The sequence below is a fragment of the Salvelinus alpinus genome, chromosome 27, assembly GCF_045679555.1.
Source record: "Salvelinus alpinus chromosome 27, SLU_Salpinus.1, whole genome shotgun sequence".
In the NCBI taxonomy this organism is placed as follows: domain Eukaryota; kingdom Metazoa; phylum Chordata; class Actinopteri; order Salmoniformes; family Salmonidae; genus Salvelinus; species Salvelinus alpinus.
Genome location: NC_092112.1, coordinates 23,673,720 through 23,692,894, shown reverse-complemented (window position 1 = coordinate 23,692,894; position 19,175 = coordinate 23,673,720). Strand labels below are relative to the sequence as shown.

General features: G+C 40.8%; 2 protein-coding genes across 2 annotated transcripts; both read left to right on the top strand.

The window, feature by feature from the left end:
* The first annotated feature begins 6,037 nt into the window (after nt 1–6,037).
* LOC139556197 (NADH dehydrogenase [ubiquinone] 1 alpha subcomplex assembly factor 4-like) lies at nt 6,038–8,804 on the top strand. The gene is made up of 3 exons (XM_071369830.1): nt 6,038–6,259; nt 6,647–6,738; nt 6,848–8,804. Exons 1-3 carry the CDS (start codon nt 6,118–6,120, stop codon nt 7,148–7,150), a joined length of 537 nt encoding a protein of 178 aa, XP_071225931.1. The 5' UTR covers nt 6,038–6,117; the 3' UTR covers nt 7,151–8,804.
* Nucleotides 8,805–9,571: 767 nt separating this feature from the next.
* Nucleotides 9,572–19,175, top strand: LOC139556196 (probable G-protein coupled receptor 63). The gene is made up of 2 exons (XM_071369829.1): nt 9,572–10,102; nt 17,432–19,175. The coding sequence occupies exon 2, from the start codon at nt 17,558–17,560 to the stop codon at nt 18,815–18,817; it is 1,260 nt and encodes a 419-aa protein (XP_071225930.1). The 5' UTR covers nt 9,572–10,102; nt 17,432–17,557; the 3' UTR covers nt 18,818–19,175.

Below are 19,175 nucleotides of genomic sequence, written 5' to 3'. Positions count from 1 at the left end.
CTAAGTCATAAAGAATATAGAAAGGTCGGGTGATTGTGGAGGCCAGGTCATCTAAAGCAGCACACCATCACTCTCCTTGGTCAAATAGCCCTTACACAGCCTGGAGGTGTGTTTTGGGTCATTGTCCTGTTGAAAAACAACTGATAGTCCCACTAAGCGCAAACAATATGGGATGGCGTATCGCTGCAGAATGCTGTGGGAGCCATGCTGGTTAAGTGTGCCTTGAATTCTAAAGAAATCACAGACAGTTTCACCAGCAATGCTGTTGAAACTGGGGGTCCACACTATCACACCTCCTCCTCCATGCTTCACGGTGGGAACCACACATGCGGAGATCATCCGTTGACCTACTGTACTGTGTCTCACAAAGACACTGCGGTTGGAACCAAAAATCTCAAATTTGATCTCGTCAGACGAAAAGACAGATTTCCACTGGTCTAATGTCCATTGCTCGTGTTTCTTGGCCAAAGCAAGTCTCTTCTTCTTATTGGTGTCCTTTAGTAGTGGTTTCTTCGCAGCAATTCGACCATGAAGGCCTGATTCACGTAGTCTCCTCTGAACAGTTGATGTTGAGATGTGTCTGTTACTTGAACTCTGTGAAGCATTTATTAGGGCTGCAATTTGGCGTGCAGTTAACTCTAATGAACTTATCCTCTGCAGCAGAGGTAACTCTGGGTCTTCCTTTCCTGTGGCGGTCCTCATGAGAGCCAGTTTCATGATAGCGGTTGATGGTTTTTGTGACTGCACTTGAAGAAACTTTTAAAGTTCTTGAAATTTTCCGTATTGACTGACCTTCATGTCTTAAAGTAATGATGGACTGTCGTTTCTCTTTGCTTATTTGAGCTGTTCTTGCCATAATATGGACTTGGTCTTTTACCAAATAGGGCTATCTTCTGTATATCACCCCTACCTTGTCACAACACAACTGATTGGCTCAAACGCATTAAGAAGGAAAGAAATTCCACAAATTAACTTTTAACCTGTCTAGGACGGGGGAACCCCTCGCCAACAGCCAATGAAATTGCAGGGCGACAAATTCAATCAACAGAAATCTCATAATTCTATTTTCTCAAACATACAAGTATTAGACAGCATGTTAAAGATAAAATTCTCGTTAATCCAACCACAGTGTCCGATTTCAAAAAAGCTTTTCGGCGAAAAGTCACAGAAAGCATACAGCGATTTTCCAACCAAAGAGAGGAGTCACAAAAAGCTGAAATATTGATAAAATTAATCACTAACCTTTGATATTCTTCATCAGATTACACTCCCGGGACAACATATTACACAATACAAGTATGTTTTGTTCGATCAAGTTCATATTTGGCTTTGCCTCAAAAACATCTCGTGAATTTGCACAGAGCCACATCAAATCACAGAAATACTCATAATAAACATTAATAAAAGATACAAGTGTTATTCACAGATTTAAAGATATACTTCTCCTTAATGCAACCGCTGTGTCAGATTTTTTTAAAATGTTACGGAAAAAGCACACCATGCAATAATCTGAGTACGGCGCTCAGAGACCAACACAACCCAAGAAGATATCCGCCATGTTGGAGTCAACATAAGTCAGAAATAGCATTATAAATATTCACTTACCTTTGATGATCTTCGTCAGAATGCACTCCCAGGAATCCCAGTTCCACAATAAATGTTAGATTTGTTCCATAAAGTCCATTATTTATGTTCAAATTCCTCCTTGTTGTTCGCGCGTTCAGTACACAATCTAAACTCACGACGCGCGGGCAGGTCCAGGCAAAAGTTCAGACAAAAAGTCATATTACAGTCCGTAGAAACATGTCAAACGAAGTATAGAATCAATCTTTAGGATGTTTTTAACATAAATCTTCAATAATGTTCCAACCGGAGAATTCCTTTGTCTGTAGAAAAGCAAATGGAACAGAGCTCGCTCTCACGTGAACGAGCGTCACGAGCTCAAAGCATTCTGCCAGACCTCTGACTCATTCCCCTCTCATTCGACCCCACTTCACAGTAGAAGCATTAGACAAGGTTCTAAAGACTGTTGACATCTAATGGAAGCCTTAGGAAGTGCAACATGACCCATATCCCACTGTATCTTCAATAGGGAATGAGTTGAAAAACAACCAACCTCAGATTTCCCAATTCCTGGTTGGATTTTTTCTCAGGTTTTTGCCTGCCATATGAGTTCTGTTATACTCACAGACATCATTGAAACAGTTTTACAAACGTCAGAGTGTTTTCTATCCAAATCTACTAATACTTTTGCATGTATTAGCAACTGTGACTGAGTAGCAGGCAGTTTACTCTGGGCACGCTTTTCATCCAAACGTGAAAATGCTGCCCCCTATCCATAACAAGTTAACAAGGCACACCTGTTAATTGAAATGCATTCCAGGTGAACCTCATGAAGCTGGTTGAGAGAATGCCAAGAGTGTGCAAAGCTGTCATCAAGGCAAAGGCTGGCTACTTTGAAGAATCTCAAATATAAAATGTATTTTGATTTGTTTAACACTTTTTTGGTTACTACATGATTCCATATGCGTTATTTCATCGTTTTGATGTCTTCACTATTATTCTACAATGTCGAAAAGAGTAAAAATAAAGAAAAACCCTGGAATGAGTAGGTGTGTCCAAACTTTTGACTGGTACTGTATGTTCAAACAAGATATATTTTTGTGTTATTTTCTACTCTTTGTAATGAAAAAGGAACAATATGCATAGATGTGCAATGTTATTGTCATTGTGTATTTGCTTTTGTCTGATGGATGTGGGGACTTTGCAGATATAAAACAGTAGAAATATGTTACTTCAGGTGACAGGCGGTGGTCCTCTCTGTGTTTATAACTGCAGCATGATACTATTGCATTCAACCAAATTGGCTTAACTGCATAACAGAAAACATTGTTAACCACATTTAAGTCTTGTGATATTGTTCTATAGCTGTCAGGGTCCATGTGATTCCATTTAGATTAATACACTTTTGAATATTAATTTTGCTCTGTAATAGATTTACTTTCATGCTCTCAACTGCTTGTCAACAGTATGTTGGTGAAGGCCATTCCATTATGCTAGCGTTGATTCATTTTATTTTCCATCACAAAACCCACCCAAAATAATTACACACTTGCACCTCCCGATTTTATAATGTGGCATTATTTTGAAACATTTGTCATCACTGCCCATGTTTATTGTTGTTACTGACTATTCTAATGGGTCTACAGGCGGCATAACAGGGATGAGGATTTTTGTGTTACTTTGATGGGATATGTACCTTGGTAAGGAGGAAACCGCTACTCTGATAATTATGGGATTGTTAGGGAAGGGAGAACTAAATGCTAGGAGAGGGGTAGATTTTTGGTGGGCATTGGTGGAGGAGATTTTCGGGAAATATGTAAATAGTCCTGAACCTGTACATACTGTATGTATACAGACATACAGGTAACTACCAAAATAATGGAAGCACTTGAGTAAATGAGGGATACAAATTATATTGAAAGCAGGTGCTTCCACACAGGTGTGGTTCCTGAGTTAATTAAGCAATTAACATCCCATAATGCTCAGGGTCATGTATAAAAATGCTTGGCGGGCCAATATTTTGGTTACCATGGCTATACCCCCGTAGGATAACAGTCCACAGGGCACAGGTGGTCACTGAATGGTTTGATGAGCATGAAACAATGTAAACCATATGCCATGGCCGTCTTAGTCACCAGATCTCAACCCAATTGAACACTTATGGGAGATTGTGGAGCGGCGTCTGAGACAGCGTTTTCCACCACCATCAACAAAACACCAAATGATTGAATTTCTTTTGGAAGAATGGCATCACATCCCTCCAATAGAGTTCCAGACACTTGTAGAATCTATGCCAATGTGCATTGAAGCTGTTCTGTCTCGTGTTGGCCCAATGCCCTATTAAGACACTTTATGTTGGTGTTTCCTTTATTTTGGCAGTTACCCGTATCTGTCCTCAATTTAGTGTGTGTATGATCAAGTTTTCCTCAGATCAGGAGGTTGGTTGTAGGAAGATGATGCAGCTATCAATATTTACTCACTGTTGCTCAGTCACACAGATAACAAGGAGAGACATGCAAACAAGTCTTTAGTTCCTTTGACGTGTTTTGCACATGTGAGGGTGGGCTCTGTCCAACTATCTATGTCGGAGTCTTTCTCTCTCTCTGTAAGATAGACACATTCCCAGACGTGTCTTCTGAACATGTGCAAGTCAATATTATGGCCTAGAGCAGGGATCATCAACTAGATTCAGCCGCGGGCCGATTGTTTCTTGAGTGGATGGTCGGGGGGCCAGAACACAATTACAAATAATTTGTAGACTGTAAATTGACCGCAAGAAGCCCAAATATACATAATATTTTACAAAAAAAGTATAATTTCAAACCTTGCTTACATTTGTATATGATCACGTGTCTCTCTATTATACGTGGAAATACTTGGGGATAGATTTCCCAAATTTAAATCACTTGGAGCTGTTTTCCTGGTGTTTTTACCGTTTTTTATGTCCAACAATGAAAATGTTGCTCAGAAGACTTGGGGGACCAAATAAAACCACCTGTGGGCTGCCAGTAGCGGAACCCTGGTCTAGAATCTAGACACATGACTCCTCAGCCTGCAAGTGGGAGGAGCTACAACCCATGACAGTGTTGCCACTAGTTGAATTCAGTTTGATTAGGTGAGTGTGGTGCTCAATACACTATACCACTATTGCCTAATCGTGCTGTATCTTGCCAATGAATTTAACTAAACTATGAGTAATGGAAGCCCTAGCCTTTTGTGACAGCGCAGAGATTTGTCTCTGGATGCCGAGATTATGAAAGCACTTATGACAATCAAGTAGCAGCTTTTGGTCAGGGATTGCACGCAACAAGCAACAATCAGAATCCATTGTTTTGCCATCTCATTAAATAACACATTTTCACCAATTTTTTCAATAAAGAGTTTTACGCAAGATCTCAAATGTGTCTCTTCTGTCTCAAATGTTGTGATGATGTGTAATAAACTTGAATTGAGTTACTTAGATAATAATTTGAGTTACAGGACGATGAGTCCATCATTAATCTCAATGCCTGCATTCAGAGGTGATCAGACTGTCAGAAACATGACCTCGGTAGTGTGACAGCCAGGCCAAAATCATATTTTAGGTAAACAATGACCTTTGAAACATTTCCAACGTTGCTCAAATGCTACTTCACCTGACAGTTCCTATGAATGTGAGTAGTGGCGCCCAAGTCAATGACATTTCAGCAAAATAATGTTTGTGTTTCTAATACTGTAGGCTATGGTATTTTGAAATGTGGTATTTGTCCTTGCCAGATTTGCTCTGTAGTGTTCACATATGTAAAGGTGACTTGGTTGGTCAAACTATTCAAGAGATATACAACACCTTCCTGGCTCCCATATAACTCAAACCCAAGTCAGACTCACTCAAACTTAACCTATACATAAACTAACAAATACAGATGTTATATTTATTGCATTTATGAAGGTAAAACCTGCAATATATGTTTTTCTACTAAGTAAAAAGACTAGAAACCTGTATGACTCTAGCATTACCTTACTACAATAACCAGTCCTCTTTGGTCATAGGCCTACAGTGCCTCCAGAAGTGTCACTCACACTCACTAATATTAGAACAAACAACACTGAACTATAGGCCCGCCTACACCAAAGAGGCTGGGAGACTATAAGGACACAGCTGGCACGTAAACCAACTAGCAAAAACCTAAAACGGCCCTAACCTTAACCAAACCCATAATCCTGACCCTAACCTTAACCTAATGCTTTATAAATTAAATATCGGTTTGGGCGTCAGGCGCCTGCGTGTCCTTATAGCCTTTTCCAGAGGCATCATACGGTTTCCACCCTCTGCCTGCCTGCCTGCCTACCTACACTGTAGGCTACTGTACTGAATAGACTCCAAGGATCTGCTACCACCTGCTGGTAAGTGTGTCCCCAGCGAAATAATGAATGTGGAACCCAGACTGGTGGAACCAGATGCTTGATGTTCTCCGGGCCACACGGGCTCGCTGTGGAATTTCCAGCTACCATGATAGAACTTTCTCGCTCTCCGTTAAAATTGTTGGACGAACTTCACCGTTCCCAGAGTTGATTATGTCAAACATGGGGGCACGCGTTGCACGGTTGTTTAGGAATTTTAACTTAGAAAACCGGGTACATCGTGAGATCGGGAAGGCAAAACCTGAAGCGGCACCTCGACATCAGACCCACATTGATCCTGTTCAGAGTACACAGGGTGAGTACATACATAGGACTTTATGTCATTGCATTGAAGTACTGTTGACTAGCTACAGACAGTACTTAGCTAACTCAAATCGGAGGGTCATCAAAGTCAGTTACGCCTGCCAGGCTCGCAAGTAACGTTAGGTAGCTAGTAAAGCTTACTCTGTACTGGGTGGTGTTTCGTACAGCTTAGTTAACTAATTTGAAACCAAGGTTTAAGTGTGGATGAATGTGTGGTGACTATCAGTTTTCCAATTTTGTAGCAAGCACAAAGATAGCTAGCTATTTAACGTTACCTAGTTACCAGCAAAGATTCCTAGTGTGGCAGTGGGCAAATTACCCATTCAACACTAGGGTTCACCCTCTACCTCCATGCTCGGGCTGATTCTGTTTCCTTCAGTTACTGAGATCTCTGATGCCATCCACAAGAGAAACGACCCTCTACTGGGGTTCCTGAAGTCGGTTTATGTGGAATCAAAGGATCCTACAGAGGTGAGTCTAAATAATGACTATTCAATTTACATTTCAGTGATGGATTATTTGATAGCTAGGCCTTTATCTATGTGCTTGATTATAACCCTACTCTGTTTGATCCTAACAGGCTCCAAAGGAGGTGACTGAGGAGAAAGAGGAGCGCAGGCCTCTAATTTTCAGCCTACCTGGGGACCCCTATGGTATTGTTGAGATCATTAATGTCCCTAAAGGCAAACTGTCTATTATTGAGGCCCTCCAAGCTCTCAACAATCATAAGAATGCTCCCCAAACATGGACATTGGACAAGGTCGCCCTGGAGTACTCTCTTGACTTGAAAGATACTAAAGCACTTCTGGAGCATTTCATCCCCTTCGAGGTTAAGATCATACCACCAAAGACAGAGGATGCAAAGAAGATCAAAGATATCTAGGACGAAGATGCATTATTCCTGGTCTTTAAACACAACAGCCAAGTGTATTAATTATTTATGTTTGTTGTCCTCGTCCAAATGAAACTGCAATATTTGGAGTTCTACATACTGTAATGAAATGAGGGAGAAGCATGAGGTTTTGAGGCATGATTTGAATGCATGTTGACGTTTATTGTCATGAATCTTGTCTTGGAGGCAAGATGTCAAAATTGGCTATATATTAATTAAGACAATTGGATATTTGGTTAAGGTTAGGTTTAAATCAGATTTTCTGGCTGTGCCAGCTAGTGACCACTCTGCAGAGCTGCCTCCAGGGCAAGATTCATGACAATAAATGATAACCTGCAATTTGAACCCAGTACCCTAGGGTCCAGAGCTAGACATGTTACCACTGCTCCAAAAATATGGCGTCCTTGTGGGGGTGGTAATCAGTGTTATAAACACCAAGGTTGTAATAATAAAACAATCATATAATTTGTGACATCTTTCAATCTCAATACACATTTACTAATCACATTAAAGATGAAATCTGCAGAAGGGGGAAACGGCAACACTGACCACCCCACCATCATTGTTATCGTTTTTGCAAAACTGCGGAGCATCAGCATAGTAAAAAAATATATCTACATATTGTGCTCCTCTATCGCGTGTGCAATGATGTCTGAGGGGAGAAAACGGTGTTTGTTGTTTGCAGTAACTTCTTTGTTGTAATATCGCAAATGGACGTGGCTGTTTCCCCATTAAGGATTCCTGCTTTAACCATTTAGGCCTATATTATATAGTTATGACTGATAGCTATGATATTTGGCCTGCAAATTAATGAATGATTATTGACAAAGTACTTTTATTTAAGTGCTTCATCCCTGTATGTTGAGTCATAAGGCTACATGTTCACATACAACTGACCCCGTGGTAAATGGATCCCAGTTACAAAACTGGTTCTAGATGCTAGTAAGTTGTCACTTAGCAGTTGTGCATCTCTCTGCAAGTATCAAGCTACTCTTCTCTTTAATTTGACATTTATATAAACAAATGTTCTGTATGTTTGTCAATCCTGTTACAAGAGTGGAAATCATTTAATATATTTGACTTGTTTTTGTCTTCCATGTGTGCCCCCAATGTGTCATGATATGTAAACCTCCAGTGTGTATCAAGTGAGGACTGCAGTTTGCAATGACCAGTGAATGTATCTCTGTGTTCGGCGTGGGGATATCCTGGCAAGAACTTCTATAGTTTATATATAAATGCATTGCTGGGCCATTTCATGAAAGAGTGAATAATCAGGATGCCATTATTTACTTGTCACTAATGTTGATGAAGATGTGAATTAAAGGGATGTTTGAGAGACATTTAATACATTTGAAATGTAATTAATGTGTAAATAAATTGATTTATTGTGGAAGGGGGTGCCCATGTAATAAAAAAAGTATTGTGGTGTTCATACTTTGACATGGCTAACAGTGTCATGTTCTGTGGCCTACTCCACATTGTGATTAAGTTATAAACTCTTATTTATTCATGAGATATGAGTAGTGGGTTCTTTGTTGATTCAGTAGCAATTTTGTGAGGTTACTTTGGTTTGATGGTCTCAGTTTTCACAGCTTGCTGCAAATGCACATTTTTTGCAAAATAAAGGACATTGTTTTTAAAAGTTGCTTTAATGTAGGCCTTTTTTATGGCAAGGAAATTCCAGAATGTTCCTCAGCAGTTATCAGTCTTCCTGTTCTAATGTGTGTTCCCATTTTACAACCGGATGTAACTAGAAGGGATGTATGCGATCTATTACGTGCACTGTATTTATGATATAAGTCTTTCCAAAGCTTGAATGTGTGAATGACATGCTTGGATTGAGTTATTCACACTTAACAGCTTCTTGGATACTGCTGAGTTCTCTCATCGCTCCTCTCACCATTACTAAGTGTAGTTTCTGAGATGATGGCAGAGAATAGAGCACTGCTAATACGGAGGCACTGACCTTGCTATTATCCATTTAGCGCTGACTTAAAAAAATATAGTGTAACTTGCACAGATTTTCCCAAATTAGGGGTCGAGACACCATGTGGGGTCGCCTGATTTGAAAATGGGGTAGTGAGATGTGTAATAAGCAATTGTAAACAGCTGTAAGTAGCTATTATTAGTGGAACATCTAATGACCAAACATACACTGAATGGAATCTTGTAACATTTTGTTTTTCTGAGAGTGTTTGATGATGATTGTATACAATGTAACAATACAACGCCTATCGCACGTGCCCTGTAGGCCTAGTCATGCAACCAAATATTTACGCCTCTTTATGGCCATTATCCATTTCAATTGGAGCTCGAGATAATGGGTGTGCCTTAACGGAGGACCGTACCCAATCCTGTCCATACTACTGGATGATGGGACTGTCAGTTAACCGGGATACCGACAGAGATTTTAGTGACGCAATATTAGAGCCTACGGTGGACCCTGACAGTGGAAATCAAAATGATCGTTCTCAGGATAACAGAAAGATTAGGGTAGAGCTATAGGAAAGAAAATCAAATGACAGACAATCAACTTGTTTAAAGCCCGTTTTGAGTCATGATTTTGTCTTGTAGGCCATTAGGCCAATCCAGCAGTTTTTTTGTTGTTGCTGCGAAATCAATTCCCTGCTAAACAAAGCTATAACGATACGCAGAGGAGCTATATTTTACTTCACTGCTTTTGTTGAATTGTTTAGGTGGCATTCGCCGTTTCTCGCTCTGTAAACAATATTATTTGATTAGACTTGTTAAATAGCGTGCAATGAGAGATGAATACACCTCGAATATGTAGTTGTGACGTCTGACTTCGAGGAATTACAAAAAGCATCTGGACAGCGAGATGGATCAACAGAAAGACTATATGAAACAAGCAGCGTGAAAGGGTCTGTCTTAACTGAAACCCAATAACGATATTGGTCAACCTGAGACTTTGGAAGGAAAAAGGTAATTTAACTTTTTCTAGACCGAGGATAATATAATCGAAATAAATACTCACTGAAAAGTGATTTCAGTTAATACAATGCAAACATTTAAAAACAATTCTGTTTTATTAAATTAATATTAGGCTATCATCAAACAAGCATAATAATAATAACACTGTTATCAAAAATATCCAAATAGGCTTATAATTTGAATTTGTATGGGTTTGTTTCAGTGTCTGTATATCGCAGAATGTATAGGCTATGAAATTATATAGCCTCACAATCAATAATATCCTGTGATGAGATACTCTTTAAATAGGCCGGCACATAATGGCTGACTGTAGGCTATAATTGCAGAAAATGCATCAAAAGGAACGTTTATACATTTTGATCACTGTAGTCATGTCGTTTAATCACTAATTTCTACACCTCTTACCATGTTAAAGTGGACTACTATTATTTGTAACTTTACAACTGTACGAATTACTCGGCTTTATTATGTTTTATTTCCCCATTTGATAACTGAACAACATTATCCAGCTCAGTAACAAATGTGTAATTCAAATTCCTATTTAGACACTCCAAAAGACACTCCACACACGCAATTTCCATTAAATGTATGGTAACCCTTTCAATTTAGCAGCATAACTTTTGCGTCTCTTAGAATCATCTAAGGCTTTAAGGACCATATGATACATCAACATGATCATTTGCAGTGGTTAATGAAAAGCTCAACATCGTTTTGAAAGAGATCCAAAGCATTCAGATAGGTAGGCCTAGTGGCTGGCAGCAGGTCCCTGTTGCTAGGTTCCACAACTACTCAACATGCAGTGTTATCATTCACTTGCAAGGTACCAGGCAGTTCCTTCTTACCAGTTACTATGGTTTCTGTGGATATGTACAGTACCAGTCAAAGGTTTGGACACACCATTCCAGGATTTTTCTTTATTTTTACTATTTTCTACATTGTAGAATAATAATGAAGACACCAACACTATGAAATAACACATATGGAATCATGTAGTAACCAAAAAGGTGTTAAACAAATCAGGATATATTTTACATTTGAGATTCTTCAAAGTAGCCAGCCTTTGCCGCGATGACAGCTTTGCACACTCTTGGCATTCTCTCAACCAGCTTCATGAGGTAGTCACCTGGAATGCATTTCAATTAACAGGTGTGCCTTGTTAAAAGTTAATTTGTAGAATATCTTTCCTTAATGCATTTGAGACAATAAGTTGTGTTGTGACAAGTTAGGGGTGGTATACAAAAGATAGCCCTATTTGGTAAAAGACCAAGTCCAAATTATGTCAAGAACCGCTCAAATAAGCAGAGAGAAATAACAGTAATAACAAAGGAGACTGCGTGAATCAGGCCTTCATGGTCGAATTGCTGCAAAGAAACCACTACTAAAGGACACCAATAAGAAGAAGAGACTTGCTTTGGCCAAGAAACACGAGCAATGGACATTAGACCAGGGGAATTATGTCCTTTGGTCTGATGAGTCCAAATGTGACATTTTTGGTTCCAACCACCGTATCTTTGTGAGACGCAGAGTAGGTGAACGGATGGTCTCCGTGTAAAGCATGGAGGAGGAGGTGTGATGGTGCTTCACTGGTGACAAGGCATACTTAACCAGCATGGCTACCACAGCATTCTGCAGCGATACGCCATCTGATCTGGTTTGCGCTTAGTGGGACTATCATTTGTTTTTCAACAGGACAATGACCCAAAATACACCTCCAGACTGCGTAAGCACTATTTGACCAAGAAGGAGAGTGATGGAGTGCTGCATCAGATGACCTGGCCTCCACAATCACCTGACCTCAACCCAATTGAGATGGTTTGAGATGAGTTGGACTGCAGAGTGAAGGAAAAGCAGCTAACAAGTGCTCAGCATATGTGGGAACTCCTTCAAGACTGTTGGAAAGTATTCCTCATGAAGCTAGCTGAGAAAATGCCACAAGTGTGCAAAGCTGTCATCAAGGCAAAGAGTGGCTACTTTGAAGAATCTAAAATCTAAAATCTATTTTGATTTGTATAACACTTTTTTGGTTACATGATTCCATATGTTTTATTTCATAGTTTTGACAGTTGCATCAGCTGCATCCTGAAACAGTCTTATTCTACAATGTAGAAAATATTAAAAATAAAGAAAAACCCTTGAATGAATAGGTGTGTCCAAACTTTTGACTGATACAGTACATGTACTCTAATCTCTTTCTAGCTCTACCATCACATGCTTTAAATGACTGTATTCTGCTGAATATCTGAAAATGGAAGAATACTGGCCTAACCACCAATTCATGTTTATTCTATTTGAAAGTGGTAAGATAAAAGGTTGCTTTTATGGGTCAGCCGTGTGTGCATAGCTGCCAAATGGCTTTTGGGTCATTCTGTATGAAAAGGGGACAGATACTGTAGGCCATGATTTTCCCTGACATTTAGCTCAAATAATTGTTTTTGGATTACTGAAAACCTCTGTAATGACGGAATGGCCAATATCCTCCATTTCCCTCGCTATTTGTATCATTTGTATCAGGAATTATGTAGAAACAACATTGTTTCCACGTCACTTCAATGAAATAACGTGGAATAGATGTTGAATTGATGTCTGTGCCCAGTGGGAATTAGAATACAAGTCTGCTACACAGTGCAGAATTGGTGCGACTGTATCTATCAACACTGCCTGCAATAGTATCCTCGTGAGAGGAGAGCAGAGCATTATGATCAATCAGTGTCAGTGATAGGAGGCAGACCTGGATTTCAGTCTGAGGTTTGTTTGCACACATCCTTTCGGTCTTAAACAGAATATAGCCATGCGTATTCTAACCCTGTTGTCAAGGTAAGAGGAGGAGCACACAACCCAACAGTCATTGTATTATCGCCTAATAATACATTTGTTCCTGTTCTATTCTGGCTAGCCAGTTTATTTCATCAATGAACCATTTTACTCTCTCCCTTGGTGTGGTGAGGTGACTGACAATTCTATTGATGCATAATGGTAAATAGATAGAATTTGCCTCAAGGTTTCAGTCTAGCAACAGCCATCACACAATCATGTCCTCCGTGCAGTGTACAAATTAATGTTAATGTAGAAAAAAAGCAGGCCAATTTACATTTTACTGCAAGATATTTAATAGGCCTTGAATCCGCTTTATCACTTTGAATGTATCACTTTGTGTGTTCAACCCACATGGAATGACTAAAAATAGAAATGAGAGAGAGCACATTTGAAAGTGCTGCAGGAATGTTAGAAAATCACACTTAGAGAAATAGTAATGGCGCCTTGTTGTAGGCACTAACAGAGGCTTATGCCTCGATCACACCTACAGCGTTATTGCGCAAAATGGCACACAGCATCATCTGGATGTGTGCAACAAAAGTTCAACATTCACATTCTGCTACCATTTCTGTCAAGCTGTCTACGCATACAGTTTGAGCGTTCAATAAATCCAACGTATGCACCACACCGAACGCACTGCAACTGCCTCTGTAATGCAATGCTGCAAGGCAAACACAAAGTTCCATTGGAAATGAATGTACTTTTGGTGTACCAAAATGCAATGACACTGTTGGTGTGATCGAGGTGTTACTCCGCCATGGCTCGTTGACAATTAATGTTTTTTTTTTAGGGTTTTTGGATAAACGCCTAAAATATGGTCTGTGGTAAACACATGCTTAGGAGATCTTATGTTTTCTTCTATGAGATCATATTCATCAGCTAATGACACTTTTTATGAATTTTAAAGCATATATATAATCAAAACCACACTGCTAACCTTAGTACCTAACCCTAACCTTAAATGAAGACCAAAAGCATATTTTTGTTTTCATACATTTTTACAATATGGCCAATTTAGACTTTGCAGCTGGCCAAACCGTGCAGTTCTGCCTCCAGGACAAGACTCATGACAATAAACGTCAACCTGAAATATCTCATACATTCTTGTTTTTAAACACGTAAAGATCTCCAGAATCTGTGTTAACCTCAGACCTTATTTTCGGCGTTTATCCCAAAACCCCATTCTTTCACAAATAACTCCCTTCATATGAATGGCTGAATGAACCAGAGGTTTCATTTCCATTCTTTAGTACTACAAGCTGGCGAGCTCTATGGATGGAACTGCTTATAGTTTGGCGGTTACAACATTTTCTGTTTGAGGTTTGCCGTGGAGCCATTCTAAATGATACCAGCCTGTCTAAAATAACAGTATCCAATGTTTATATAAGCGATAAGCCTTTTTTATTGCAGTCTTGAGTTGTCCCCATAAAAACATTGACTTGGTCAGTGACATGGTTTGAGAAATCGCTCCCTGGCACGGTTTAATTAATGCATGAAATTGCTATGACATTTTGGAGATGGAGAGCAGTGGTAAATTAGTTGTTTGGCCTGCTTATAATAGTGTAGTAACCGGGCTTACATCTAAATAGCTAAACTCCAAGGACTGAAGTCCTTTTAGCCCTTACAATACAAGTTCTGGATATAAACCATATGCCAGACAAAGTACCAACAAATAGTCTTAGCCTTATCTAAATAAAGTACGGGAGAGTGGGGTAAGTTGAACCAAATAGGTATGATGTGCCACCCATGTTTCTAGGAAAGTATACCAAATATTTAGGAAGAGGTCATAATTTCATGGAGTCTGAAGGAATAAACCACATGGAAAAAGTGGTAAGCAAGTTAGGTCCAAAAAACAGATTTTAACCAAGTCAAATGAATTTATTGTGTTAGAGGTTTCATGATGCTTTTATTTAAACCAAAGTAGATCATTTAAATATTGTTCTATACATAATTCGGGGTCTCTATAGGCTTAAATATGAGATCCTAAACCTAGATCCTAAAGTGCATCCTTGTAGCTGTGTGGGCTAATATAGTCAAAATGTTTGCCTTGGGGTAAGTTGAGCCAATGGCCATGGGGTAAGTTGAGGTTATGGCAAGTTGACCAGATGTAAGTGTTTTCTTCCCAGGTGTAATGCAAGGCATTAATCGCAGGAATACGAGGTCAAATCAAATTTTATTTGTCACATGCGCCGAATACAACAGGTGTAGGTAGACCTTATAGTGAAATGCTTACTTACAAGCCCTTAACCAACAATGCAGTTTTAAGAAAATACCTAAAAAAAAGGTAGGGGAATAATAAAAAATTATTAAAGAGCAGCAGTTAAATAACAATAGCGGGGCTATATACAGGGGGTACCGGTACAGATTCAATGTGCGGGAGAGTCTTATGGCTTGGGGGTAGAAGCTGTTTAGAAGCCTCTTGGACCTAGACCTGGCGCTCCGGAACCACTTGCCGTGCGGTAGCAGAGAGAACAGTCTATGAATAGGGTGGCTGGAGTCTTTGACAATTTTCAGGACCTTCCTCTGACACCGCCTGGGGTAGAGGTCCTGGATGGCAGGAAGCTTGGCCCCGGTGATGTAATGGGCCGTACGCACTACCCTCTGCAGGATGCTCTTGATGGTGCAGCTGTAAAACCTTTTGAGGATCTGAGGACCCATGCCAAATCTTTTCAGTCTCCTGAGGGGGAATAGGTTTTGTTGTGCCCTCTTCACGACTGTCTTGGTGTGCTTGGACCATGCTAGTTTGTTGGTGATGTGGACGCCAAGGAACTTGAAGCTCTCAACCTGATCCACTACAGTCCCGTCGATGAGAATGGGGGCGTGCTTGGTCCTCCTTTTTCTGTAGTCCACAATCATCTACTTTGTCATGATCACTTTGAGGGAGAGGTTGTTGTCCTTGCACCACACGGTCAGGTCTCTGACCTTCTCCCTATAGGCTGTCTCATTGTTGTTGGTGATCAGAAAGGCCAGCATCCCGGAGTTGCCTCTTCACTGTTGATGTTGAGGCAGGTACTATTTAATGAAGCTGCCAGTTGAGGACACGTGAGGCATCTGTTTCTAGACTACTAGACACTAATGTACTTGTCCTCTTGCTCAGTTGTGCACCGGGGCCTCCCACTCCTCTTTCTATTCTGGTTAGAGCCAGTTTGCTCTGTTCTGTGAAGGGAGTAGTACACAGCGTTGTACGAGATCTTCAGATTCTTGGCAATTTCTCGCATGGAATAGCCTTCATTTCTCAGAACAAGAATAGACTGACGAGTTTCAGAAGAAAGTTATTTGCTGATGCTCCAGATACTCAACGAGTCTAAAGGCCAGTTTTATTGCTTCTTTAATCAAGACAACAGTTTTCAGCTGTGCTAACATAATTGCAAAAGGGTTTTCTAATGATCAATTAGCTTTTTAAAATGATAAACTTGGATTAGCTAACACAACGTGCCATTGGAACACAGGAGTGATGGTTGCTGATAATGAACCTCTATACGCCTATGTAGATATTCCATAAAAATACAAAAAATCTGCCGTTTCCAGCTACAATAGTCATTTACAACATTAACAATGTCTATACTGTATTTCCGATCAATTTGATGTTATTTTAAATTTGCTCTTCTTTACAAAACAAGAACATTTCTCAGTGACCCCAAGCTTTTGAACGGTAGTGTATGTAGATATTTTTCTTTGTATATTCTGTATATATTCTTTGTTAGAAAGAATAATATATTTCCCTTGACGGAGTGATTCTGAATATAAAACACTCAATTTACCCCACTCTCCCCCATGTAGGCTAGGCATTCTAACATCTGTAAAACACACTTCTTCTGGGAAAATAAATTACCTGTGGCATTAAGGGGATACATAACTACACAAAAGATATCTCATTAAATCTTTAAAGTCATTCTGTACACCAGTTCCACCAGCTGATTGGCAGAGTTAAAGTGGAGTTATCTCCAAATGGAAACCTAAAAATGAGAAACAACAACTGTTATGTTAGTGTTGGGAAGGCCATGTTGTTTGTAGGGAAGTGCAGTATTTACTGAGGATGGAGAGGAGTATGGCAAGTGCAGGGAAGATCCTTGCCAGTGCCATATGAAGTTGGTAGCTTTTGGCGGTTTTATTGTCTTCTCTGTGCGCTGTGTGCAGTGTCAGGGTAGGATTTTGCTGACTGACTTTTCTCCACAAGGGCCTTCCCTCCCGTCCAACACTGAATGGATTAGAGGCTTTAGGTGTCTCATTCACTGTAACACTGAGGGGATTTGGAGGGAAAGGATGTTATCTCAATCTCTGTTGATCTCCTTTCAAAGTGCCTAATCATGGAGACAGTGAATTACGTGCAGATCAATGTGTATATGAAGTCATTTAATTTTATACATAATATTGTCTTTTGAGGATTGCAACATTTTAAAACAAAGAATACCCATTTTAAATGTATTATTATTATGGAAAAACAGACAAAGCTATTTAGACATTTATGTTTCTGTGTTGCCTCCATTTCCCTCTCTGTCTCCCCAGGATCTCTCCTCCATGCTAAGATGCTGGCTTCTTCAGGACTAAGAAATGCATCCGAGGTATCATGTTTGGCGAGAGAAGAGCTCCAGTAACAATGCCTAAACCCAAGCCTGCACCCCTTGGGGAAGAATGGTTTACTCCACTGTCGTTCCCCCTGTGGAGGCAGGGGAGTTCAGCAACGCCAGCCTCTGCTGCCTCGTCATGAGGCTGCTGAACCTCTCTGACCACCTCCTCCAGGGCCAGCCTGACATGGAAGACATGTCCATGCAAAACAGCTCCAATGGCATCTCCTGGTCACCTCTGGACCTGGGCACAGTCACGCCAACATCTGATGCCCAGGATAGTGTGCAGGGCGTCAGCCTGCCCCTCCAGGTTTTCTTCTGCATGGCCATGGTCTCCATCCTGCTGGTGGCCTTCCTGGGGAACGTGGTGGTGGTTCTGATGGTCTACCAGCGTGCTGCCATGCGATCCGCCATCAACATCCTATTGGCCAGCCTGGCCTTCGCAGACATGATGCTGGCTGTCCTCAACATGCCCTTCGCCCTGGTTACTGTGGTGACCACACGCTGGATTTTCGGGGATGTTTTCTGCCGAGTGTCGGCAATGTTCTTCTGGCTCTTTGTCATAGAGGGCATGGCTATCCTGCTTATAATAAGCATAGATCGGTTCCTGATCATAGTCCAGAAACAGGACAGGTTGAGTCCCCACAGAGCCAAAGTGTTCATAGTCATCACTTGGACTCTCTCCCTCTGTTTCTCTTTCCCACTAGCCACAGGTCACCCTTCTCTCCAGATCCCCTCTAGAGCTCCACAGTGTGTGTTTGGCTACACCAGCGAGCCGGGGTACCACGCCTACGTGTTGCTCCTCATGATGGCCTCCTTCTTCATCCCCTTCATGGTCATGTTGTACACTTTCATGGGGATCCTGAACACCATCCGGCACAACGCTGTGCGCATCCACAGCCATCCGGACAGCATCTGCCTTAGTCAGGCCAGCAAGCTGGGCCTCATGAGCCTGCAGAGGCCCTTCCAGATGAACATAGACATGAGCTTCAAGACGCGTGCCTTCACCACCATCCTCATCCTCTTCTCGGTGTTCACCATGTGCTGGGCGCCCTTCACCGCCTACAGCCTGGTTTCCACCTTCAGCAGCCCCTTCTACCACAAGGCCAACTTCTTTGAAGTCAGCACCTGGCTCCTTTGGTTGTGCTACCTCAAGTCGGCCCTCAACCCTCTCATTTACTACTGGCGGATCAAGAAGTTCCGCGATGCATGCCTTGACCTGATGCCCAAGTACTTCAAGTTTCTCCCTCAGCTGCCCGGCCACACGAAGCGGCGTATTCGACCCAGCGCTGTGTACGTGTGTGGGGACCATCGCTCTGTGGTCTGACTTGGAGGACACGGACTTCACTGCCATGTAGGTTTTGTTCGACCATTTATCCAATTTGCTCTCACCAGTCAAATTCATGAGGAGTTGGGATTGCTGTTTCGACAAGGACAGTATATTTTAGCTGTGTTGAACTTGTTTACAAAGCATGTAAATTAACTGCTTCTGTGGTTTTGATGGTGAAAGGCAGCCAGGCTATTACATTTTTTTCATTGATATTTCTGTTTGATTGTTTTGTGCCTATTAATTAGTCTATGCCAGTCAGAATGCTGCTACATCTGCTGAAAATGTGCTATTTCGGTGTACTGCACTTAGGCCTCTCTTGAATGTAATAAAACATTTACATTTCTTACCATGTTAA